At 44.4% G+C, this 25,320-nt stretch overlaps 1 protein-coding gene across 4 annotated transcripts in view; it reads left to right on the top strand.

The window, feature by feature from the left end:
• Positions 1 to 15,800, top strand: part of SSBP3 (single stranded DNA binding protein 3) — a 360,221-nt gene extending 344,421 nt beyond the window's left edge. For all 4 annotated transcript variants that reach the window (XM_086952603.1, XM_086952611.1, XM_086952618.1 and 1 more), the window contains 3 exons: positions 5,501 to 5,529; positions 6,182 to 6,283; positions 14,018 to 15,800. In XM_086952603.1, the coding sequence (XP_086808729.1) occupies positions 5,501 to 5,529; positions 6,182 to 6,283; positions 14,018 to 14,047 (161 nt within the window). In that variant the 3' untranslated portion in view covers positions 14,048 to 15,800. The remainder of the gene's footprint in view (positions 1 to 5,500; positions 5,530 to 6,181; positions 6,284 to 14,017) is intronic.
• The last annotated feature ends 9,520 nt before the right edge of the window (positions 15,801 to 25,320 follow it).

Below are 25,320 nucleotides of genomic sequence, written 5' to 3' on the forward strand. Positions count from 1 at the left end.
AGTTCCAAAGACGGGCCGCTTGTACCGAGAAACGTCTTCCTCCTGAACGAACTTTCCTAAATCTTGGGGCGTTAATGAGATTTTCTGCGTTGGAACGGAGGGATCTAGTGGCTATGTAAGGGGTGATAAAATTGCGAAGGACTGGGGGGCCTTGGTTGTTCAAAGTTTTGTGCACAAGACACAAGGCTTTAAATTTGATTCTCTCCCTTATGGGGAGCCAATGAAGGAGTTTGAGAGCGGGTTTGGCCGATGATCTGGCCGGGGTGTTGGTAATAATCCGGGCAGCAGTGTTCTGAATTCTCTGCAGTTTATTCAGAGTCGCTTCCGGTGCGCCCAAGTAAATCGCATTACTATAGTCTAGTCTTGATATAATAAGACCTTGGACTGGTAATTTTTGCGATTTAGGAGGGAGAAGGGGCAGGACTTTCCTCAAGGATTTTAGAAGACCAAAGCAGGTCCCTACGACCTTCTTTGCTTGCGGGGCGAATGAGAGTTCAGAATCTATCCATACACCCAGACTTTTCACCTCTGTCTTTGGGTCTGGGGGAGGACCTAGACAGGTTGGCCACATGTCCAGAGGAAAAGAGGTTCCTTTTGGGCCGAGTAAAAGGACCTCGGTTTTTGTCCCGTTTAGTTTTAGGGCTGATCTATTCATCCAGTGATGGACCTGCGTGAGGCAGTTGAAGAGATCAGCTTTCTGTTGTTTGGGGTGGGAGAGAGACACCACTAATTGTGTGTCGTCAGCATAGCTGATGACACTCACTCCGAAAGGGGTGATAACCTCCTCCAATGTGGACATATAGATATTAAATAATGTGGGGCTCAGGGAGGAGCCCTGAGGCACACCACATTGGAGGGGCATTTCGGAGGAACGGGCGTTCTTCTCCCAGATCTGATAAGATCGTTGTGCCAAGAAGGATGAAAGCCAGGATAAGGCTGTGCCTTCCAGTCCAACTCTTGCCAGTCTTTCGATGAGGAGTTGGTGGTCAACGGTATCGAACGCTGCGCTAAGGTCGAGGAGGATCACTGCCACTGATCCTCCCCCGTCCAATAGCGTTCTGGCTTCCTCTACCGCTGCCAGGAGGGCGATGTCCGTGCCCTGTCCTGGTCGGAAGCCTGTCTGGGAATTTTTCAGTTTGTTATTGGCCTCTAGGAACTGCGAGAGTTTCTTGTTGACAAGTTTTTCCGCGATCTTACTAACTCCTGGGAGTAGGGAAATGGGCCTGTAGTTCGCCAGGTTCTCAGGGTCAAGAGTGGGTTTCTTCAGTAAGGCTTTTACCACCGCCTTCTTCCAGCTCGGGGGCACAACTCCCTGTTGGAGTGAAGTATTAATCAGATGAGTGAGGGAGGGGATGATAGAAGGGGCTACCTCTTTAAGGATCCGAAGAGGAGCAGGATCTCTGGGGGAACCGCTCTTCATAGAGTTGAGCGTCATTATCTCCTGCAAAAGTAGGTAAAGAATGAGTCACAATACTTTCTTGAGTTTTTCCCTGGCCAAACGATTTACACCTCTCAGATAATTCCCTAGTGCAATTGCAGTATCCAATTTTTCCATTTTTATCAGTAGAATAGCAGCTTGCCCTCGTGAATTTATGCCATATTTTATAAATAATGGCCATAAGAACTGCTTTCTCACTCCTAAACTTGTAAGGCAATCCAACAGTGTGTGCAAGATATCACATTTCATCTCCAGTCCACACTTACATCGACCGTCAGGATATAGCATTTCTGCCTTTAAACTCCCCTCCGATAGCCAGGGGTTAATTCCAATTCGGATTTTTTAAATTTCCCACCTCAATCCGTAGTTCGGCAGGGTTTCTAAGTATGGATACCATGCATCATTTTCCCATGCTACTAACATACATTGGACCGACTTTTTCTTTCTCAAGTATTTTATGTCCTGGTTTCTTGATAGCTCCCTTCCTTGTGCTCTAAGTAGGCCCTTGGTGAATGCAATTTCTACAGGATTCTGATTGACTCTCACCTTTAAACTACCGGATACCTCCTTTATTTTCCTTTTTGCCTCCGCTGCCCATCTTAGGTTGCTATGCCGGATTTCATTACTGCACCAAAGTACCTTCTGTGCCGTTCTCGGCATTATCGCATCTGTGGGAATAGAGCTGTTCAAAATGAGCTACCCAGTCTGACGACTGGATGCAAAAATCGAGGGTTTGCTTACGATCATTGAGACAGCCAGATGCTGTCTTCCAAAATGACTTATTGTCTTTGTTACAAAGTGCTTCGTGCTGGTTGGCCCATAGGGAACTCTCCCCTTCTCTTTTAGCTCTATTTATCGCTTGATGGTACAGCTTTCTTTTCTTAGCTATATCTGGTTGAATGTTTCTTAACAGCCACAATGCGTTCACATCTGAATTCCCTACATTCACCATTGTACCAATTGTCAGGTTTGGGGATAGTATTCCCCCTAAGCCTGTGTTTACACAAAGTATCCCTGGTATGGGCTATTAACTTTTCATGGAGATAGCAAACTTCTCAATTTCAGGCAATCAAGAGCTTGGATAGGGACTTAAGAGTGGCAATAACACTATTCTTGATCACTTCCAATACCTCAGGGTTCTTCATCACCCAATCCCACCTGATTGTTTTAGAATAGTTGGCATATGAGCGGTAATCCATATCCATGTTGCCATACAATAACTGGGTTCAGGGTACTTCGACCCGTAGCAGCATACAAAGGGCATTGTGGTCACAATCCATATATACGATTGCCGACCAAAGTTTTAGGTCAGCCAGAAAGTAATCAATTCTATTACTACAGCCTACCCTATTAAAGGTCACTTTACGTTGTTGGTTGCATTGATATCTACCATTAGTAGCCCTCAAATCGTAATTTAGAAATGGCAAAAGACTTTGTCATTTTCTATCTCGCCGTGGATGGCACTTTGCTAATCCTATGCTTAAAGACTTTGATAGAAAAACAGACATTTGAGGTGAGCAGATCTTGAGTGTCGCTGGTGTTGAGAGTGCTCTAACGGAGCTGCTTTCCACCTAAACTTGAGAACTACCCAGAGTTCTCTCATATATATATATATATATATATATATATATATATATATATATATATATATATATATATATATATATATATATATATATATACACACCCCTTGCAGACAGATTAACTTGCAGTCTTGCATTCACACAGAAAGATGTGAACCCACTTTTGTGGGCAGGGGCTTGGAAGAGACAGATGTCAAATGTGTCAATGAGAACACCCCAATCATCCTCCTCCAGTAGCTTGGTTAATCCTGCTACGTTCCATGACAATATTTTAATGCGGGAATCCTGGGGCTGTAAAATCCCATTTAAAAGTGGGGAGTCTAATTCCCCTAGAGTGCTACCCCTAATGCTTGCAGCCGTGGGCATACTATCTGAATGCAAGATCTGATCCAAGTGTCTTCCTCCTGTACTTCGTACGGATGTCCCCCCTTATCCAGATGTAGAGGATCAATCAGTGTTTGAGCTGTTAGAGGATGGATCATCCGTTCCTCCACAAGAGCCCTAACAACAGACTTACAGCAGGATGGTGACTTAGACTGCAGTCAGTGCAAGGCGGCAGTCGACCCACTGTTGACTGCCTCCTTCCCAATCTTGACCCGTGTGAGATCCAACTCTCAACATAGCTGGGGTCACAAAACTTAATTTGAATCAGTGTGTTTGCATTGGAGATGCTACGAGCTTCAACTGCCACAAGACCTTCCACCAAATCATTATTAACAAAGGAGATACGCAGTTTATCATAACAGTGATCAGTGATACACAACCTTTCTACCCCTATAATGTCACTCCTGATCAGTGCATAACATTGTCTTGTTGTTCTAAACCAGTATATTACCTTATTAATTAAGAAGTCTGAATCTTCGCTGACCCCAGAGGCTAGCTTAGGAACCCTGTCCAGGAATATCATAGTTGGCTGACCTCCCACAGTGCCCTGGGTGTAAATACCATTTTGAATTTTCCCTCCTGGCCGACACCTCCTTACTTCGGGAGAACTCGGAGTGCAAGCATATGGTGAGGGCTGCTGCTACCTCCAGGCCACTGTAAAGGGTTCCCATTCAAGTGGAATCGACCTCGGATGAAAAAATTGGGGCCAACCATTCCTATCTGCCGAACAAACCCTTTTCCGCACTAGAACTGGCTGTAGATCAGTAGTATTGATATGTGCCTGGGGAACATCTGAACTGGGGCATAGATTGTTGGGCATCCTAGTATTCACTACGAACCTCACCACCCCCGAGCCCCTATAGAGATGGACGTCTGGTTCGCTAGTTTTTGCCCTTCAAGACTCTCAGCCGTCTCCTTTTATAATCACATACACCACGCATGCGCACGCCTACAAAATGACGCTGACACTTTAAAAAAAGAAAAAAGCACACATCTAAAAGCATTATTTTGGGGGAGGTTTTGTAAATTGAGAGCAACACTGGGGAGGGTGTATGGATTGAATGCAAATGCAACACGGACGGACAAAAAAACAGTAGGGGGACAAGAGGGGTGGGGAAGCAACACGGAGAGAGTAGTTAGGAGAGGGAGGCGATGGGGGAAGAGCACACAGACAAGCTCAACAGGGAGAGGGCAGGTAAGAGAGCAACACAGGGAGAGAAGTACCCAAGGGAAACAACTCTAAAACACAGTCGCTTGCTGCACACAAAACAAAACAGAAAATGTAGCACTTGGAAAGAAAGCAATGGAAGCAGAGATGCCAGCCAATCAAAGCAATGGTAGAGAGGAGCAATGGTAGAGAGGCGCAATGCTCCAAGGGAGAAATCAAGAGAGGATTGGCAAGCTGGGATCCAAATAAGAAGCAAATACATTAAAGTGACAAGGAAAACCAGCCAATGGTAGGCAATGGGTGGGCTCCAAGCCCTTCTATGATAATTGTAATTTACAATATGCCTTGCATCAGGCAGCATGTGCGCTGTATAGTAGGTTTGAGCTAAAAATAACAGGTAATCTTCTGGACCGAACTACTGGATGGCGGAATAACGCTCAGCATATGAAACTAGAAGCACTCCAAGTTGAAAACTATTGTACCTGCTATGTAACTTGTTTTAGCTCCACTATTCGTAGAAGAGCAGGTGTGTAAAGGAGACTGTCTATGCAAAATTGTGATGTACTCAACGATCTTTAGTTGGCACACTATCACAAGTGATTGGGTAGATTTAGTTGTACTTCAGGATGGGTAATTTACTGTTTAAAAGTAGAAACAAGATCTTGGTGGCCTCTAATATATGGGGAACCTACATGCTGGTTTTCCAGTGGGTGCTTATAGGATGCAATGTAATGTTTATTTTTTTTACTTCGATCCACCAGCATGAAAACTATATATAAACCACTCTGTAGAGTGAATAATGTAAGGAATATATTTGAGCATACCTACGAATTCAGGCAAAAATCATATGAATGAACATGACAAACTTTGTTCAGTTTTAATAAGTGACGCTTGTCTTGGACTGAAAGTTATTCTCTTTTCTCCTAGGGTCCGGCGACATAGATGGACTTTCAAAAGTAAGTTGTAGTTACTGCATTAAAATGTCATCCTGGAGTGTACACCCAGGTCATAGTTAGCACATTGAGCCCTTTACTTCAGGAAAGAGATTTCCGCACTCTGTGTATGGTGAACTGTTGTCATAGGCAATAGATACTCAAGAATTTCCATGTGTAATACGGCTATGCTAAGTTTAAAAAGTTTACACGGCAGACTTGGATTTTTTTTCTGTGCTTACTTGGAGTATGTAAAGGTTATATAGAGTATGGATGTGGAAAATAAATTTGTGGCAGCTTTTAAAAACACTCATTTAAAAGAATAGTATTATTAAAAACTTGTTTAGAATTTCATACTCATAATGGAATAATGGGAGCTCTGTTGAAGTCAGTACAGTGTTTCAGAACCAATATTGACTGGCATAGCTTTTGCGCCCACATTCCAATGTTTCTCTTTTTGTTTCTTTTTATAACTTTTGTTAAAGTCCCCCTATTCTCCTTAAACATCCACACCTATAACTTGAGATGAGGGTCTTTAACAGCTGGTATAGGCACTGGCTGCAATGCTATAACTGTAAATAAAAATTAAAGGGAGGACTGACGTCAAACCAACGCTTCTATAAGCATACAATACAAGTTTGTGGTTGCAATTCTAACATTATTTCCTTATTTGCAGAACTCTCCAAACAACATAAGTGGTATTAGCAATCCTCCAGGAACACCAAGAGATGACGGGGAACTAGGGGGAAACTTCCTCCATTCTTTTCAGAATGAAAACGTGAGTCTTATGGAACTTGCTTGCATTCCTTGCTTTTCGAATGTATCTAGTAACAACTTAGACTGTATGTTCCCCATGAAGCTTTTATTTGGCTTTTGGGCTCTGGAGAGACTTTTGCAGAATACAGAGTCTTAAATGTGTTCTTTATGTGAAATTACAATTTTTCCCATGATTCAGGTCCGTGGGTTCCCTGACTCGCCTCTAAATGGAGATGGACACGTAGCACTGCATTTACTGTATTGTGTACCTTGTGCCAGAAGGAACTGATGTATTTACACTCCCGTATGATGAGCAAGAATGTTCCCATATGGCCACATCTCCTTTTGCACTCCCCACTATCGTCCCTCCCTATATGTATCAGACGGGGCCCGGTAATATACACTCTATGGAGGATTTTGAGCTGTACCAGCCTAAGGCGTGCTGTAATAGCGACCACTCTAGGGGAGGACACTGCCTCCTGCCAATCCTCATCATCTATCTCCATCCAATCACTCATCCATTTCTCCCGTAATGCTTGGAGGGGATCCGCCATGTTATTTATTAGTTTCTTGTATATTAAGGAAATCGTTTTGTCTGGTAAGTGGCCCTCTAAAATCCTGTCCTCCAAAGGAGGATGAACCTTTTAAACTGGTCCCAGTGATGCAGACAGTAGATGTTTTGCTCAATTAAGTTTTAAACATATTTGGAATTTCACAGTGACTCCCGTCGAGAGGAGCTTTACTTGCATCCATTTCCCCTAGCAGACTGATGCCACCAAATAAATGTGTGACCTCCCTGGACTAAGGCTGCTAACCAGGGGATGTGGGGCTATGGGGTTTCATGAAAATGGCCATGTTGTGCCACTCAAGGCAGAGGAATTGAGACAGTGCTTTGTTTGCTTTTATGTTCCATACCCATCTAAAAAAAGGTGCTCATTAGAATTCTGGGGCATACATTTCCCATCAAAAATAATTAGCAGAACTGATAGCAGCAACCAGTCAGAGCATCAGTCAAAGTAAGTTGAGCACACAACCATTTTGTTATGAAACAAGATTTGTGCTATCCCATCACCTTCTTACCTCCGCCACAGAAAATGGTCTCTATCTCAGTTGTATATACATAGCTGTAGATTGAATCCAATAATTAGGTTTCTATCCTTGGGACCGCAACTAGGAAACAAGGTTAGGTTTGAACATTGTGTTCAATCACGTCAGGCTACACATGCTAGCGGATAATAGCATTACCTTTTGACAAAATGATTCTGGGTTCTCCACCAGACCTTAATAGAGTACTTTTTCACACTTGTCTCAGATAGTTGGACTTGAGAGTTAGCAAAGCCTTGTACTGACATCTTATTGACACTGTAGCTCTGTTGAAGAGTCTGAATGGTTTTCTCTACTTCCTGAATGATGCCATGTCTTTCAATGATTTTCACCAAATTGCCCATCGTGCATTCTCCTAAATGGCATCTTTTTGTCAGTGACTGACACCTTGACCTCCTTCCTGCTGAGTGACAATTTTGTGTTTTAAACCCTGGCAGTAGGTGGTGCCCTTCTTCTCGTGTTTTTGGGTTAACTAGTGACACTTCTGAATCAAGCTAAAATAGTTTATGAAGCCGGTCAAAATGTGATTGCCTCTGCGCTCCAGTAGTGTTACTGTTTTGAAATACTGAGGTGAGTTAAGGCTTTCCATACCTTCCAATGAGCTTTCATGCCTTATCCTGTGTTCTATTCTATTGATGTATTCAAAGGCTACTTTGATGAGAGGAACAGCACTATAAGAATAAACAAGTGCATAAGAATTTGCCTGTAGAATAAAACAAAATCCTATGTCATTGCAAAGAATGATAAAACAAGGAAAATGCTCATGGTTCCCTTTGTACAGTAGCTGAAGAAAACAATTCTAAGGATACTGTCTCATTGAACCAAAACCTCAGTTTTTCCATCCATTTAACTCCGCCATCAGGCAGTGGCGACAGTTATCTTATTTTTCAGGTTGCTCATTTGAAAAGATTTACTGGCGAAGTAAATGGGGACAATATGAGGTTTGGATACTTTTGCACTCTAACCTTCTCTTGGAGACTTTATTGGTGTTGGGGATGTCTTTTGAAATCCTGGAGGATGCTCTCTCTTTCGCTAGAATTAACTCAAGCCAGGCCACTTTTGAAAGAGGTGATTTGGATGTGATTGTGCTGTGCAACATCTATGTAAACTGGAATATTAGTTTGCCTTCTTTAAAATTCCGGTCCAGGAAAGACATGGCTTGGCAGTTCGGGCTGGACTGTTCCCATGAGGCACAGGGTCAAGGCTGATTTGCATATGGCCATGTCTGAACTGGGGTGGTGTGGAATGCAAAAAAAGATGGATTTAGGCCCAGACCTCTGTACTGGGGTGAATGTATGACATTGTTCTGCATTCTGTCCAATTGCTGTTTTTGCATTCTTTAAAATGGCAGCATCTGAATTAAATATGCCTTTTACATCTGTAATAGCTTGTTCAAGCCTTCACCAGAATCCCTGGGTCTCCACTGAGAATTGTTTTGATGTAACCGGTTCTCCAGTGTTACTCATCGAATGGGTTTTCCTGCAAGGACTGAAACCATTTTTGCATGGGCCAACCATGGACAAAAATGACTGCATCAGGACTAGGAGGATGCTTGAGATCCGATGGTCTTTTACAACAGTATTTCTGCATCCTAGTCAGACTACCCGAGCTTAAGATTGTGTTTTTTTTATTTTGTATTCTTTTTATTTTACACTTTTGGCCAGTGGTCTTTTGTGAATTAAAAATTAAAAATACAAATCTCAATGGGTAAAGTGGTATGTAGGAATGCGTGTGTGTGTGTGTGCGTGTGTGCATATATATATATATATATTTTTTGTGTGTATATATACATATATGTATGTAGTGCAGCAGTACATTGTTTTGATGAGTGATGTGTTCAGTCTTTTTCAAAGTTTTGCTGTTTTATCTTTTCCCCGAAGCCGCCATATTTCGTCATGGAAGTGGCCTGTGGGTACCACTAACAACTCTGAGTTTGCAGATAGATATGAGGAAGAATGTTGTGGGCTTGGTATTCCTTGTTCCAGAGGCTGTTAGTAGTGCCCATATGGTTCTTTTGAAGGCAGGGGTCATATGTTCTGCGTGAAAGAAAATGGTGGATTCATGAATCCGAGCGATACATGCAGTAGAGACATGCTGATGAATTGGTCTGGTGTTTCATAATCAGATGTTTGTTGGGAGAAAGAGCGCTGCTCCAGTCCATGAAAAGGAGACTGTTCTGTTAGAAAGGGAAATTCAAGTATACCTAGCAGGCTCTCAGTTTATCAAATCTGAGGATCTCTGGCAGGTTTAGGTTTTTCTTCATTTGAGACGCTTTTCTTTCATGTATGTCCTTTTTTAAGAGTCTTCTGGTTTGGGTTTTGTTCAGGTTGCTGGTGTATTTGAAGTTCCCTGTTCATTTCGGATAGAACCTTGTGCAGATTGAGAAGAATTGGATTCTTTGAATTTATGGCTTCTTTCCATGCTCTGCCTAACAGATGGTTTGATGGCCTGACCTGTTTCTTAATGGTAAAAAAGAGGGGGCATTTGCTACTCTTTCCTCAAGCAGGTTATACCCTAAACCTGTTTCTAGTGCAAAAAATGTTGCTGATTTTGCCAAGCCAACCTATTTAATCTTTACGCATCTCTCAGCTTGTCTCATTGCCGATGGGTCCAATGTTCCTTCCCAGATTTTGCACCATGGTTCAGAAGGCCTCCAACGTTAGACTGGGTCACTGGTTCCAGGGTATAAGAACAAATGTAATATATGCCTTAAATTTTTTATTGTGGCAGGCTTGCATAAACACCTTTTTGATTGGGGCCTCAGATCATTACCTTGGATTTCAGCAGACTGGAATCTTCTTACATTGTAGCTAACTATAGATCTAAAACGTTTTGGGTTTTTGCTGGTAAAATTAAATAGTCTGCCTACGAAAATAGCCGAATGTTTAGGTGTGTACCATCGGGTCGGGACATCTGAGGTAGCACCCTTGTAGTTTGTGTGTAGATTAAGCAAGAGTGCTGTCAGTATGCAGCCCTGTTGGATTTTTTCTTGCCAAATCTTCTTGTTCTAGCGCTTTTTTACTTCACCCTTATTTGGTCTTAAGTTTTGTCATGGAGGCCTGCTGTTATTCTCACGTGAGGGGGTGGCAGTCCCAAGTTTTTCAGTTAAGTCCAAAGTAGTTGATGGAGCATGCTGAATGCGTGAGAAAGGCCCTGGAAGGCTGAGGACATTGTTCTCAACCGAATCGCTTTTATGCTTTAAAATGATGTTTGTGAAAAGTTGTTGCTCTGTTTGTAAGGGTGACTGGTCTACAGGAGGCTGGGACCGATGGTTTACCTTTTGTGGTACGACTAGGCTTGCTTTCCATGACCCCAGAAATCCTCCTTTATCTGCAATGACTTTGAAGGCATTGGATACGAAGGATGATCACCAATGTGCGAAGTATTTGAAGCCTTCAGGCGGGGGAAATCATGCTGGCAGTGGAGGTTTTAATTAAGCTTCAGACCTGGAATTATTTTGTGAATTTTTTCAAGTGCAAAGCAATTGAATGGACTGGTGTTTCTTTTTCAAGCAGTTGGTATACCGTTCAGAGCTATGAGCATATCCTTCTTGATAGATGTTTTAAAACGTGCAATCAGTTCTTCTTCTGATTTGTCGAAATTAATGTTATTTTAAGAGTTTCCTATGGATGTACGGCATTACAACGCGGGCATTTACACCGCGTGACGTTACAACGCTGTTTTTACAACGCAAGTCGTTACGACTTGCGCTGTAAGGGCTGGATAGTGGAATAGTTTAATTTTCTATTCCAACTCCAGCCCATGTTACAGTAGGGAAGGTGTTGGAATAGAAAATTAACTTTTCCCTATCCAATAGCGCCCTCCAGCGCAAGTCGTCGTAACGACTTGCGTTGTAAAGGCAGCGTCGTAATAGCAGCGCGGGGTAATGCCCGTGTTAAGGATGTTTCCCCTTTCCTATTGCCTGTTACAAGCAGCCTCCACAACTCTTCAGTTTCTTTGGTTGCCTCTACCAACGGATATCATTGCTGTTTTCTGCTTTCCTTCTTCTTGGACCGGGTTAGGTTTTTGTACTATGTTTCTAAGTTTTTGATTTCTGATGGAGTCTTTTTGTTTCAGGGCAAAGGTGAGTTTAGATTTGGTCTTTCTGCCCTCCTTATTAAACCATTGTTTTTAGTAAGCCTTTAGTGTGAAGCATGGTCATATTTTCTGAATAAGTTTCTCATATGTTCTTGTGAAGAGTACTGAGTTTATTTTTTCATTTGATCCTTGATCCAACTGTTCTAGCTTCAACTTGAAGCATTCGAGATGTTCAGTTAAGGAGTCTGAAAGTTTAACGTTTTTAAATATGCCCCAGTGTAGTCTGACTTTATTTTTGATATCAAGTTCCTCACTTTTTTTTTGTTTTTTATAGTTAGGCAAAAGTGTGTAGGAAGGAACGTCCCTAGACATGTAAATACTAATATACTTAGCAGGTAGCAAAGTATTCAAACATTCTCAACTAGTAATGAAAAGAAGATCAACATGTATTACTTCAGTGTCTTTATTAAAAATATGAAAATGTCTGCTCATAATTTCTTAATATCACAAACCATTTGATACAATCCATAAATAGTCGTTCTGTTCAATTGATTAACATGATCTGAATCACTGGACTTTCATGTTATGCATTGGCTCCATCAAAACCTAGAAGAATGCTAATGTTTTATCTAACCATCATGTGATACGTGTTCTCCCATAATTTCCAATTGTTAAAAGCCCACATGATTAATACATCCACAGCCAACATCTGTTTTGAACTGAAAGCCGCTTCCTGAGGTTTGTAATGCAAGAATATTACACAGGAACCCGCATGAAATGCACTGCAAATTTATCAGAACAATTCAGTGTACTCACTGATACTTATACATTCTTTATGTGCAATATTTACACATTCCAGAAGTTCCATAAATTGGTTCAAGAAAATTATGCATTTAGAGTCTTGCATGTTTCTTACATAATTGATACATATTTCAGATAACTTACTCAAGAGAAAGAAAATAAGACCTGTGCTCAACCTGTTGCTCATCTGTGGGATTGTTATAGCTCTTAGTAGAGTGACTCTGTGTATGTCGTACACTTCCTGCCCACTAAGGAGTTGCTGTGTGGCTCCTGCAGCTCCTGTCATATGGACTTCTACGGCTATTGGAAATGGGCTCAGTGATCTAACTAGTCATGTAGAACCTGCTAATTCATGGTTCTATAAGACCTGGGGGGGCCGTCCAGCGATGGGGTTTGGTCTTTCTGGCACCCCTTTTCATGGGTGATGGGTCCCTGCCATCTACAAAGGGTATCGTGGGGCAGAGGCCCTGCAGAATTTCCAACCAGGATTACTCTGCTCTCTAAAGACCAGGTTAGAACTAACTCAAACCTACTATAAAGTTCCACTCATTGTCTATTAAACATGCAGTTATACAAAGGCAAAGCCCTAAGTCATATAAGAACATGTTACATCATCAGCTCTTACAACATCCTTCCTTTCTGTAGGGTATATACATTGGCATTTTCCTCTCAGCCCTCCAAAAACCTGTCTTGTCTAGTGGTTAACTGCCAAGGCACTGCTGCCTCAGTCTCCCACGTGCACCCTCACCTACCTGCAGGGATATCGTGGAAAAATGGCAGTTAAAGAGATGTCTGCTTTGAGTTGGTCCTAGACTTCTCTTTGGGGATCTTGACATTGTAAATTACATACTTCATTATGCCCTGTATTCTACAAGCATAACCTGTGCTCTATTCACATCATGGTATTGGGATTGGTCTCTCTCCTGATGTCACCTGATTATCCTTTACTAAAAGGCACACTAAAAAAGCATCTTCTTAAGTTGTATGATGACTGAGAAAGTGATCTTTTGTGGTCCTGGGAGTGGTCAGCTAGTGCAATTAAAGCGTCATTAATAGATCATTTTGTACAATTATATACAGTAGGAACTGAAATAAACCAGATGGGTTTGCCTTTTAATTGGAAACGTGAGCCACCCTTTTGTTGTATAGATTGTGTTTTTGGAGTAGTAGGACTTGGGGTATTACGGTGGAGGATGTGTACATTTAGCCCATATCAGTATTCTAACATACCCCACTTCACACAAAGAGAAATGGTAATTGATCAAGATAAGTTTTGAATAGCTTCAACACTTTCCATATTATAAGTGCCAATATATGGCACCACTCATGGTCCTAGATGCCACCAACTATTCATCAACATTCGTCACTGAGAAAAGTTTGAACCAAAGCCAGTAGATACCCCGATATTATCAAATTTGGTTTGTTGACCTCTTCTAAGTGCTGCTATGTGAGTACAAAAGTTTGCTCAGGGACTAACATAGTCTTGGGCTTTTTAAAAAAAAACTTTCACTGTTCTGTTTAGCATTATGTTTGCAGCCACTCCCTTTCTTTTGGCTAGATTTACTCTATAGAAATACCATAGACTTACATGCACTATAAACTAAAAGTAACTGCCTGTCAGTTTAGATGTTAGATTGATTTAATTATTTGCTAGCATTTGTCATTTGAAGACTGGATCTACATTTGCCTTAGCTTGACTGTTACTTTTCCAGTTGGGGTTGGGCATGCAATTCTCGCCTATTTGTATTTCACATTGTCGCTTATAACTTTACTGTGGTTCTAACCAGCTCTGTTCTCTATGGCTCTCTTTCAGTACTCGCCCAGCATGACGATGAGCGTGTGATTTCCCCTCCTATTCTTCAGGAAAAGAAAGCGTCAGCTGCCAACTCCAAGATTAAGGAATTTATGCAAGAAGAAGCTAAGTGTATGGGCAAGGAGACAGAGGGGGCAGCACCTCAGTTTTAGTTTCATGCAATAAAAAGGTTGAACTTTTTATTCCATAAAACATGAAGGACAACAAAACAAAAGATTCAAGACCTGATCGATCCTTCTTCTGGAAGGATTTCTGTATGAACATGACACTTTTTTCTTTTTTTGGAAACAAATGGAAGCCTCTAGCACCCAAATCAACCTCCTGGTTTTGTCCTTTTAAACTTGTTGTATGTTTGTGCTGTGCTACGCAAGGAAGCTAGGCTAGAGACCCAAAAAGCTCCTGATGTCTCTCTGTTGTAGCATATTTTTTTAAAGAAACTGGACATTTACAGTTGGTGGCTTTCTTCCCGAGAACGTCTTTTCTTTTTGCAGCACAGCATAGCACGTCCTCCCTCATCCAGCTACAAAGCATGCTTTGCGGAGGGATTGTTCTTGGACTGAGCATTTCGCCACCCCTCTGAGAACCCCACCACTATACTTTTAATGCAGCGACGGTCCCACGTAGGATTGTATCCTCAAGAATTTGTTGCGATCCTGTTGTCCGTAACCCTGGCATGGGTACACCCTATGCTAGGCACACACTGCACCCCTCCCCTGCTTCATGTTCACCTGTTGGTGCAAGGAGACATCATTTCCTGATGTAGAATTGACAGCTTTTGTTTATATCCAGGAACAGAACGAACGATGAGAGGTCATTCTGACCTGAGACTTTGAAACTGTGATCTCTTCAAGCCAATATCTTGTTCTAAAAGATGCGATCGTATCAGGGCTTCCGCTGTAATGTGCTTGGGAACTGGATTAAGATATATATATCTATTTTTTTTTAATTTTGACATAATTAAGAAACGTGTACTTGCTGTACGGCAGGCTCACTGTGTGAAAACAAATCACCTCCTTTTACATGTTAGAGGCGACAAAGGAAAAAGAACTGAAGCACGTGTAAAGTCGATAGCAAATACATTGGGGCTTTGTACATTACACTACCCCCATTGCTGGTCTCTGTTTTATCACTTTCCACTTCTGAACCATGTATGCCCTGTATTGTAAAATATTATCTGCCTGGACATACCTTTGTGCGGACTTCTTGAGAACATTGTAACTGTTTCTGTGTTTTCTTATCTTGTAGTCTGGTTCTAAATGAGAGGAAAAAAAGTAATTATCATACGTTGTAGTTTGTGTTCGATATTTGTTGATAATGTTTTCCTAAAGGGTTGTCTTTTTCTGCACCCCTTCATGAGATGTTTTTTTTGTTGGGAACATTGGCTTGGTATTACACTGATTGCAAGACATGAGATGTTGATAGACTTTTTTTGGGTGTAATATGACTTTTTTATCAATATTAATATTATTATTTGCCTTTTATTAGGCATTTCAATTGTGCTTTATCTGTAGAAAGTTGCCGGGGAGGGGTGGGCGGGGGAAAAAGTGTGTCAATCTCATAGCTGCATTCAGATGAATATTAAAATTCTGAAATAAAAATGAGAATTTGTTGTATTACTCTATGCTCTGAATTTTCACGGTAGGCCAGTAAACTGAAGTGTCAGGCTGGTCGCTTATTTTAACATGGAACGCTAAATTATTGCCTTTATCCGTCTAGGATGGTTTTAAATTAAAGGTTTTTTTTCTCTCCCTCCAAGCCGTAATAAATATAAACTTAAACAGTTGGTTTGTTTTTTCTGCTTTTTTTGCCATATTATTGATTATGGGGAAACACAATCAAAAGTTTTAGATGACAGTATCGGCAGCTGTTTCTGAGACACTACCAGATTTCATTGGGTGAAATAAAAATAAAAAATCCATATTCAGTCTTATGCTGTCTGGGTATTTTGCTATTTACTGAGGTTTTATTCACATCTGGTAGATCTCATTATCTTTCAGGCCCTGCAGTCCTATCCTAGGAACCCGATGCAGAAGAGAACATCTGGTCGTCCCTTAAACCCTGCCTTGGAATATGTAGTAGACTGGGTCGGTTTGGAGATTTGCAGTCATACTTGCCAAAGACATAGCAGATAATGTGTGGAATGTCCTTAGTCAGACCACAAAACAGTACACATGCACAGTTTTATATCCGTAGGTCTTTATTATGCAGTACCTGAGTGTGAGTGCAGACTATATGTATCATGATTACAGCAAGAATGGTATTGCAGCACAAATCTTTTCTGGATTCACATGCTATGAATTTTTCGGCCATCTAGTCCTTGGGTTTTGAACTCTATTCTTGTATATTAGTCCTTCTCTTTCCTTTAAAAAAAGATTTATTTTATTGTTGTTGGGGAGTTGACTGTACCCATCATTTGGTGCCTGCTTCACCTTCTTCTGATGTCAGTCGCCCCTCCCTGGATATGAAGAGAGCAGTGCAAACGTTATACTTCCAGTAATGCTTCTCAACATTGAGAGCATTATGCTGTGATCAGGAGTTGCTGAATTTACTTAGTTTTCCTTTTGTTACATGTGTAATTCTCATGAGAATTATTGGGGTGGTAATTTGTGTGGATAACATATGGTTAGTGTCTGATGATTTGCAGAAACACCTGCTGCCTGATCTTGGTCTCGAAGTAAGTAGTTTATTTGAGTTGTGCGGCATAAAAAATAGCCATGTAACTGGCAGCTACATAGAAGTCCAGCTTCAGACTCTGCTTTCCATTCCAGTACTAGACATTCCATCATACCACATTCCATACTGCATTTCAACATGCCACATTCAACCAGTGCAGATCTAAATATGATACTTCAGCCCCTTTACCCCAAACAAAACAGCCAACAGAAAAAGGCGAAGAGGAAACAAAAGACCTACAAAAGCAACAAAGAGATGGCTGCTGGGATAACACAAACTATTTAAATCTCCACGGTATCTATGGGATTTCTACAGGTAGGGCTATGGGATTTCTACAGACGATTTGCTTGCCCATGGGGGAGGTAAGCTTAAAAAATCTACTTGTCCTGCAAAAGAAAAATCCACTTTTCCTTTAGAATGTCATGTAGTAAGGTGACAAATTATGACAGCCTCTCTACTTATATTAGGTTTCATATTATATTGGGGCTTGGATTCCAGCAAGGCCTTGATTTTACCATCTTGCTGCAAATCTACCGAAAAGGGGCCTGGACAATGTGTTGGTATTCCGCAGCCTTTCATACATAAGAAGATACCTTGCTGTTTGGATAAGCTGAATGTGTCATGTTGAATTACCGTTTGGGAAGTGCTATAGTGGAATGGGGAGTGTTGGAATGGAAGGTGAAATCAGATGACTTGTATGTAGCTGTGAGTTAAGAAGAACTACTCCCTCAATCCATACCTCTTCTCCATTAATCCTTTTAACGTCAAATAAGAATAAACCTCTTACTTTGAATCCAAATTTGTCAGCAGTATTTTCTTTGATTCATCACTGGTGATGAAAAGGGTTTGTAGCAATGGATCATGCAAAGCTCTTTGATCAGAGGGTGGTAGGAACATTTTCCTAACTGCAAGATCAGAATTCTTTACCTTGAAAAATGTTCTCCAGCCGCCATTGGCTAACTGCTTAACCCAAACTAGATAAGTTAAAATTCATTTGCAATTAGGTTACATAGTTGGGTCAGACGATTTCCAAAGAAGGTATTAAATTCAAACTGTCACCTCAAAGCCAACCGGAAAGCTCCTGAACCAGCTTCCAAGGAACAAATGATGTCCTTTTTCGAACTAAGACTTTTATACCAAATGTGTTGAACACTATTATTCCAGTGTAAAACCCTGAAGATTGATACTTTAAAAGAATGTTCTATTTGGGATATTGAAAAAATGTGTTAACATTTCTCCAGCAAGATATAGTGCATGCACCATGTTCAAAACAAAGCAATGTTTGGAGGCTAATTTACAGCAACATGATGACCAGAATGAGTGGATTGTGGTGTACGGTTTCCAGAACTTTGTGTGAGTCTGAAAGAAACTACTCTGTTGTACAGGAAAAAAACCTCCTTGCTTGCACATTGCCAGATGTTCTGTTGGTGAACTAAATTCATTATTAGAAGTGATCACAACCCCCTGGAGAATATAGTCTGACCAGATGGTGGCAAGGTCCCCTCTGGCAGGTTAGGAAGAGGTGCTATAGTGCTCCAAGCTTACCAGTTTTGTATATCTGGTCTGTTCAATTATCTAGGGATAGTGAATGTGAAATAGTCACTATTTGTGGTGTTAATTTAATAGGAAGTTGTTTTTTCTGATGCATCCGTGTTGTACAACCTAAGGAAGGGTTTCACATAGGTTTCCTCCTGAGGAACAGCTGATCTGAATTAAGTTTTGCAGCGTGAATCTTTCTGGATTCACTATGCTGTGCATTATTCCGCGATCTGGTGGTTGGGTCCGGATTCGTAGTCTTTTTTTTTTTTTTTTTTTTGTAGCCCAGGTGGGCGTCGACGTCCCACCATTTGGTGCACCTTCGTGACGTCGGCACGCTTCCTGCGGAAGCTCCCACCCTTGGGCACCATCTTCAGATTCTTTTTTCCGCCGTTGGGTCTGGATCGTCGCATGAAGCTTCGGAGAAGTTTCAGGAGAAAAGAAGGAAATTCAATACGTTTTTGAGGAAAAAGGACCGCGGGAAGTCGGAGAAGAAGACCTCCTAGAGCCAGAACGGAGAAAGAGGAGAAAACCTCGTGATACTCGACGGCCAAGGAGAAAGCGCGCGCAGGGGGCCCCCTGAGCGAGCACATGGACAACACCCCATTCAAGTTCTGCCGTAATTGCCACCACAAGTACGCGCAGAAGGACCAGCATCCGGTCTGCAACCTTTGCCTGCCGATTGACCACTCCAGCGAGGATTGCAACGCCTGTTCAATCTTCACGCAGAAGACTTTGAGAGTTCGAGAGAGACAGAGGGTGGCCCACCACACGATGCAAGGGAAAGGGACCACGCCGAGCCTCTACCAGCTGGGTGCCTCCTCCGACGAAGAGAACATCGCCGACGGACCAGATGACTTCACGGTCGTAGAGACCGATGTGAGACCTTCAAAAAAGGTAGGAGAGTCTACGACCCCGAAAACCCAGACAGGGCCGAGAGAGCCTGAGGGAGAACCCCGAAAAGCAGAGGCTAAGTCCTCGAAAGGAGCGCCGGCGACGAAAGTTTCGACGTCCGAAGCCGCATCCTCCGAAAGGCCCAGCGGATCCTTCGAAAAGGACTCCCAGATGGCAAAGACCAGCGAAAAGCAAAGGTCGTCGAGGCAGGCCCTCGAGAAGGGACCCTCGAGCGAGAAGACGCTCAGAACGGCCTCGACGTCGAAGGTACCGTCGAAGAGACCAGCCGAAAAGCTTGACGCCGAGCAAGCGGCAGAGATGGAGAACAAGCATTTACAATGCAATGGTTTTGCCTTTGTTAAAGTTAGAGCTATTGGCATTGCTCTTGACATTATTTTTATTTATGTTTTTTTTTAACATAAATAAATGGCATTGTCATTTACAATGCCAATAGCTTAATCTCTCGCAAATGCCACACACAAACACCCACAGACACACCCACACAGAGCCCCCCACACACACAGCCACACAGAGCCCCCCCCACACACCCACACAGAGCCCCCACACACTGCGAGCCCCCCCACACACTGCGAGCCCCACACACACAGAATGTGTCCTGGGATAGTGCACTCCTCTCGGGGCACGACGGCGTCACGACAGCCCTTGTGCAATGTGTGCCCGCCCCACTGCACGCACATTTTTTCACACTCAGGTGGAGCTGTGTGGTGGGTGCATCGGTGGAGCTGTGTGGTGGGTGCATTGGTGGAGCTGTGTCGGTGGAGCTGTGTGGTGGGAGCATCGGTGGAGCTGTGTCGGTGGAGCTGTGTGGTGGGTGCATCGGTGGAGCTGTGTGGTGGGTGCATCGGTGGAGCTGTGTGGTGGGTGCATCGGTGGAGCTGTGTGGTGGGTGCATCGGTGGAGCTGGGTGCATCGGTGGAGCTGGGTGGTGGGTGCATCGGTGGAGCTGGGTGGTGGGTGCATCAGTGGAGCTGGGTGGTGGGTGCATCAGCGGAGCTGGGTGGTGGGTGCATCCGCAGAGCTGTGTGGTGGGTGCATCCGCAGAGCTGTGTGGTGGGTGCATCCGCAGAGCTGTGTGGTGGGTGCATCCGCAGAGCTGTGTGGTGGGTGCATCGGTGGAGCTGTGTGGTGGGTGCCTCGGTGGAGCTGTGTGGTGGGTGCCTCGGTGGAGCTGGAGTCTACAACCAAACTAATGTGAAGAGACAAGTGTGCCCACCACCAAAGTAAATAATAGTGATAAAGGCAGTCAGGTATGACCCAAAGGTCAATAGTTTCACAAACCCAAGCGTTAACAGGATTTGTGCTGTGAAGACCTGTAATTTTCAAGTGTTTGTGGGTTCCTTGTGCTGAAATGCTTTCCAATGTTACATTGTTTGGACTTTTTTTCCTTTGTTTTCGCACAAAAAAAACTACTTTATTGTTGTTAAGAAAAAATGTGTGGTGGATTGGTTGTACTGTGCTACTTTAGGCTCAGTGCACACAGCTAAGCATTGTGAAGGGCTCTGTATCACAATCTGGAGTCTTGGTAATTCAAGCATGAACATTCTAGCCCTTACTTTACACCTCTCCCACAAGAAATCAGATGAGTGAATAAGAAACTGGAACTTATAATTTCACTATGTTGTGTGGTACTTATGAAGGTTTTTATTGTGTTATTTTATCATGCTGTTTAGTGTTATGTCACTCTGTATCTCAATTGCAGTTTGTCTGCAGTGTTGAAGATATAGTGTGGTTTTTAAGGGTGGTAAAGCAGAGGCAGGTTATGGTGGTGCTGGGCATATTCTGTTGATGGAGGGTGGTAATGGGGCACTGTTAAGGTGACAATGCTTTCATGGGGGTGGTATTATAAAAGTTTTGGTTCTATTGTTCTGCAGTTGCATTTATACAGAGCTGCATGTCCCAGACAAAGAGTGGTGGGTTTGGCAAAGCGAGGATTGTTGGTGGCATTGCGCTAATGTTTACTGGTATTACAATGGCATATTCAAAGTGCACTGATGAAACACGATGGTGTATGGGTGAAATCAAGTAACTATAATATGGTCTTGGGTGAGAATGGTAATTGTGTGGGAGTTTGTTAGTTTGCTGCAATGGGAAGCTGTTGTGGTTCACAGTGATGGAATGGGTACTTGGCTTTGATGGGATGTTGTGCAGTGGTGGTGGAGTGGGTACTGACGTGTTTGGTTGCAGGGTTACAGGCACTGGCAGTCCAGTGCTATGACAGGTTGCAATTGGGGTACATGAATCAGTGACTACAACGAAGCAGGCGTGAACTTAGATTATAGTCTAGCATATTTAATTTCTTCAGAATAGCATACAGCATCTTATTCCAGCTAGTTACATTGCAGTAACTGTCACATGATGGAATTTTCATAAATCACAGGTTCCGATTGGGTAAATCTACAACTGAAAGGAAGGAGGAATGGTGGTAGTGCAAGCGTGGAGAGGGTAGAGCAGGTGTAGTGTGTGACAATGTTCTACCGCCTCCCGGGGTCTTTTGTGCGCCTCGTTGCCACAGCATTGCCTCCTTGCCTGTTACATGTGATGCGTTTGGTACCCGGGCTCACGCTGCCCCCATCATGTCTGTCAGCTGGGATTCTCGAGTGACGACCCCAGGACCAGAGGACAGTGTTCCCCTTCAGTGACCCCCAGCCCCCCACCACCACCACACACACGTGTTCCCCCATATTGCTTGCCCTTTCCTTAATTCGTGTTAGTCTCCTGACTGTGCCATGTGACAGATGCCATATTTGAGCCCGCCGATTAAAACGTAACCCAGTTTAATGTCTTCCCATAGGCCCCTCCCCGTACTTTTTGTGCTGTTCTGTTACCCCCCCCACCTCCTCCTTCTCAATGTCGCGTTCCTGCCCCATCATTCCCTTTCCTGACCCCTTTCTCGCTCCCAGCTGACATCAGCTCTAGCACCTTGTAGGAAAGCTGTACTCTTACTCCGCCTCACGTTACTTTTGCTCAATTTATTTTTCCCGCCACGGGGTTTGGGTTACAGAGCTCCACCTTTCCGTTCGGACATTCAACAGTAGCGCCTAGCAGGTTCACCCCAACCAATAGAGGAGGACCCCACCCCCACCCTCCCCCCAATAAACTCACTGGGTTGCCAGGCGACTGCTGACAAACGATGATGGGAGCCTTAAACCACGGCTCCATGGGACAGATTTGAACAGGCCTTGGAGATCTCTGCAACCTGTGAGAACTAATAAACATAGAGAAACACAAAGCAAACATATACAAATCTCTCCTTGTAGAACGAAAAGAACTAAGTTATTGCTAAGCAGAGCCCCCTCTCAATCCCTCCCCCCACCACCAGTCGTACTGCCCTAAAATCGGCCCTATTTATTTCAATATTGGGGAAATCCCCGTCAGGGCGGTTTTACGGCACTGCCCGACCCTGGGCAAAGTGGGGTGGAAATTTCAACACTTAAAGGTCTACCCCCCACCCCTCCCCCTCCGCAAGCGCTGGGATATCAGGCAGGGCGGGCTGAACATCGCAGGCCTTGTATTAAACTTTCTGAGCTCTCTCTCCTACGTTGGGGGAGGGGGGCCTGGGGAGGCCGGGGGGCTGAGTCTCGCTTGAGTCCAGAACCTATCTTGAGAATGTGACACAATTTGTTAAGCGCCTACCGCCTCCCGGGGTCTTTAGAGCGCCTCGTTGCCACAGCATTGCCTCCTTGCCTGTTACATGTGATGCGTTTGGTACCCGGGCTCACGCTGCCCCCATCATGTCTGTCAGCTGGGATTCTCGAGTGACGACCCCAGGACCAGAGGACAGTGTTCCCCTTCAGTGACCCCCAGCCCCCCCACCACCACCACACACACGTGTTCCCCCATATTGCTTGCCCTTTCCTTAATTCGTGTTAGTCTCCTGACTGTGCCATGTGACAGATGCCATATTTGAGCCCGCCGATTAAAACGTAACCCAGTTGAATGTTTTCCCATAGGCCCCTCCCCGTACTTTTTGTGCTGTTCTCTGTTACCCCCCCCCCCCCCCCCCACCTCCTCCTTCTCCATGTCGCGTTCCTGCCCCTTCATTCCCTTTCCTGACTAGGGGACAATTTAATTACAAAAAAGCGAGGTGAGCACTCGCTAGGGCAGAAAAGAGAAGAAACGCACACAGCAGGCAGCATGATCAATGCACACGGAAGAGACAGATGGGCCGGCTGCAGTGAAAGGGTTCTTGTCGGGACAGCAAGTGTACCCTGGGAGCGCGGAGAGAAAGAGACATGTCCGTGCAGTCTTAGAAGAGCTGGCGAGAGCCATCCATCAGCAGCGGGAACGGCGGAGGGGGGCGGGTTAACTGAAACAGGAACCAAGTTAAAAACTAATTAGACAGCGGGAGGGGGGGGGGGCGGGAACGGGTACACACGTACCTGCTCGGCAACACCGAAGGCGGGTGGCGGCTCAATGCCGGACCAGATTCGGGGGCGTTCCCGAGGGCTTTTGGCTGACGTAGTGTGACGTCGCCAAAAGCCAAAAATTCTCGGGAACGCCCCCGAATCTGGTCCGAGATTGACGGACGCCCCCTCCTGCCAATGGCTAGCCTCCATTTATGGAGCTAGCCAATGGGAGGAGGGGGCTGTTACCCGACTCCAAACACAGCTCATAAGATTTTTTCCTAGCGCATGCGTACTACGTACGCATGCATCGCTAGTCAAAACCTAAAAAGAGAAGAAGGCTCGAGGCCGAAATGGAGAGTATGCTCCAGAGGAAGAGAGCCTTCGAGGAAACAATGAAAAACTACACGATTCCCTCGAAGACCTATTCGTCTCCCTCGAAGACCGCTGCGACTGCCGAAGAGGTAGAGGTGCAGGAGGACTTCGAAGCCGAGGAGCCGCCGAAAACTCCAAACCCCACAGATGAGGGAGAAGAGGAGGACTTCTACCGCTCGGAAGGAGATTACCTCCGCGAGAGCTACTACTCAGAATCCTCGGCGTCGCTAGAGGAAGAATGGCAGGATCTCGAGGCCGATAACCCCGAGGAACCTGTGGAGACATACCCTTTGAGGCCTTCGCCGCCAGACGACATCGGGGCTTACTATGAGGTCGTTAAGAAGGCTGCAGCAGTCTACAATGTGAAGTTGGAGGAGGAACAGACAAAGGCTGACTTCCTGCTAGAGACTTTGCTCCCCTCGCAGACAAAAAGCAGCTTCCTGCCCATGCTGAAGAGCGTCACGGCCCAAGGGACTGAAGCCTTCAAGGAACCGGCCACATGCAGGTCAGTGACCCCGAGGACGGAGAAAAAATACAAGTTCTCCTCCGAGGACCCCCCTTAAATCCAGGGCACCGTGGCAGCTGACTCCATAATCGCGGCAACGGCCAGAAGAAGGGCCAACGTGCCAACCACATCTGGGCCACCACCTGATAAGGAAAGCAGGAGGATGGACCTGACTGGAAGGAAAATTGAAAGAAATGCCGCTATGCATTGGAGGATGGCAAACTCCAATGCACTCCTGAATAGACATCAATATCAGCACTGGGATGAGATGAGCCAGTTGCTGAAACACATGCCTGAGGAGTACAGGCAGAGGGCAGCCCACCTCGTGGAGGGGGGAAAGGACATAGCAAACGCATGCCTGAAGACAGCCCTAGATGGGGCAGAAACGTCTAGCAGGCTGATGGCCATAGGCATCACTGAAAGAAGGCAAGCCTGGCTCAGAATATCAGGTTTCAAGGCAGAAGTGCAAAATAACATCCTGAACACCCCCTTCAACGGGGAGACGCTGTTCGGGGCATCAGTAGATGACAAACTGGCTCAGCTGAAGAAGGACAATGAGACAGCCAAATCGATGGGAGCCCTACAATTCAGGGGGATGCGGAGAGGCACCCCCACAAGGAGACCAAATGGTAGAGGGGGAAACCAACATTCACATTCGCAACAGTCTCACCACCATGGTCAACAGAGTGACAACCAATGGCACCAGGGTCAACAGAGGCAGAATTGGAACTCCCAGAATAGGGGCCAGTCCTTTCGAGGGAGAGGAAACGGATGGGGCCAGAGACGGAGAGGTGGTGATCAACCCCCCCAAAAGTGACTCCATGAGGAAGGAGGCGCTCACCCACCCAAAGCCTCAGGGGGGAGAGCACCAACAGCTAAGGGGAGGCTCACACGGACACGGCTCAAGAGAACACACAACACCAGTAGGGGGAAGGTTGAGATTTTTTCTACACGAG

Source organism: Lissotriton vulgaris, chromosome 1_1 (genome assembly GCF_964263255.1).
Source record: "Lissotriton vulgaris chromosome 1_1, aLisVul1.2, whole genome shotgun sequence".
NCBI classification, from domain to species: Eukaryota; Metazoa; Chordata; class Amphibia; order Caudata; family Salamandridae; genus Lissotriton; species Lissotriton vulgaris.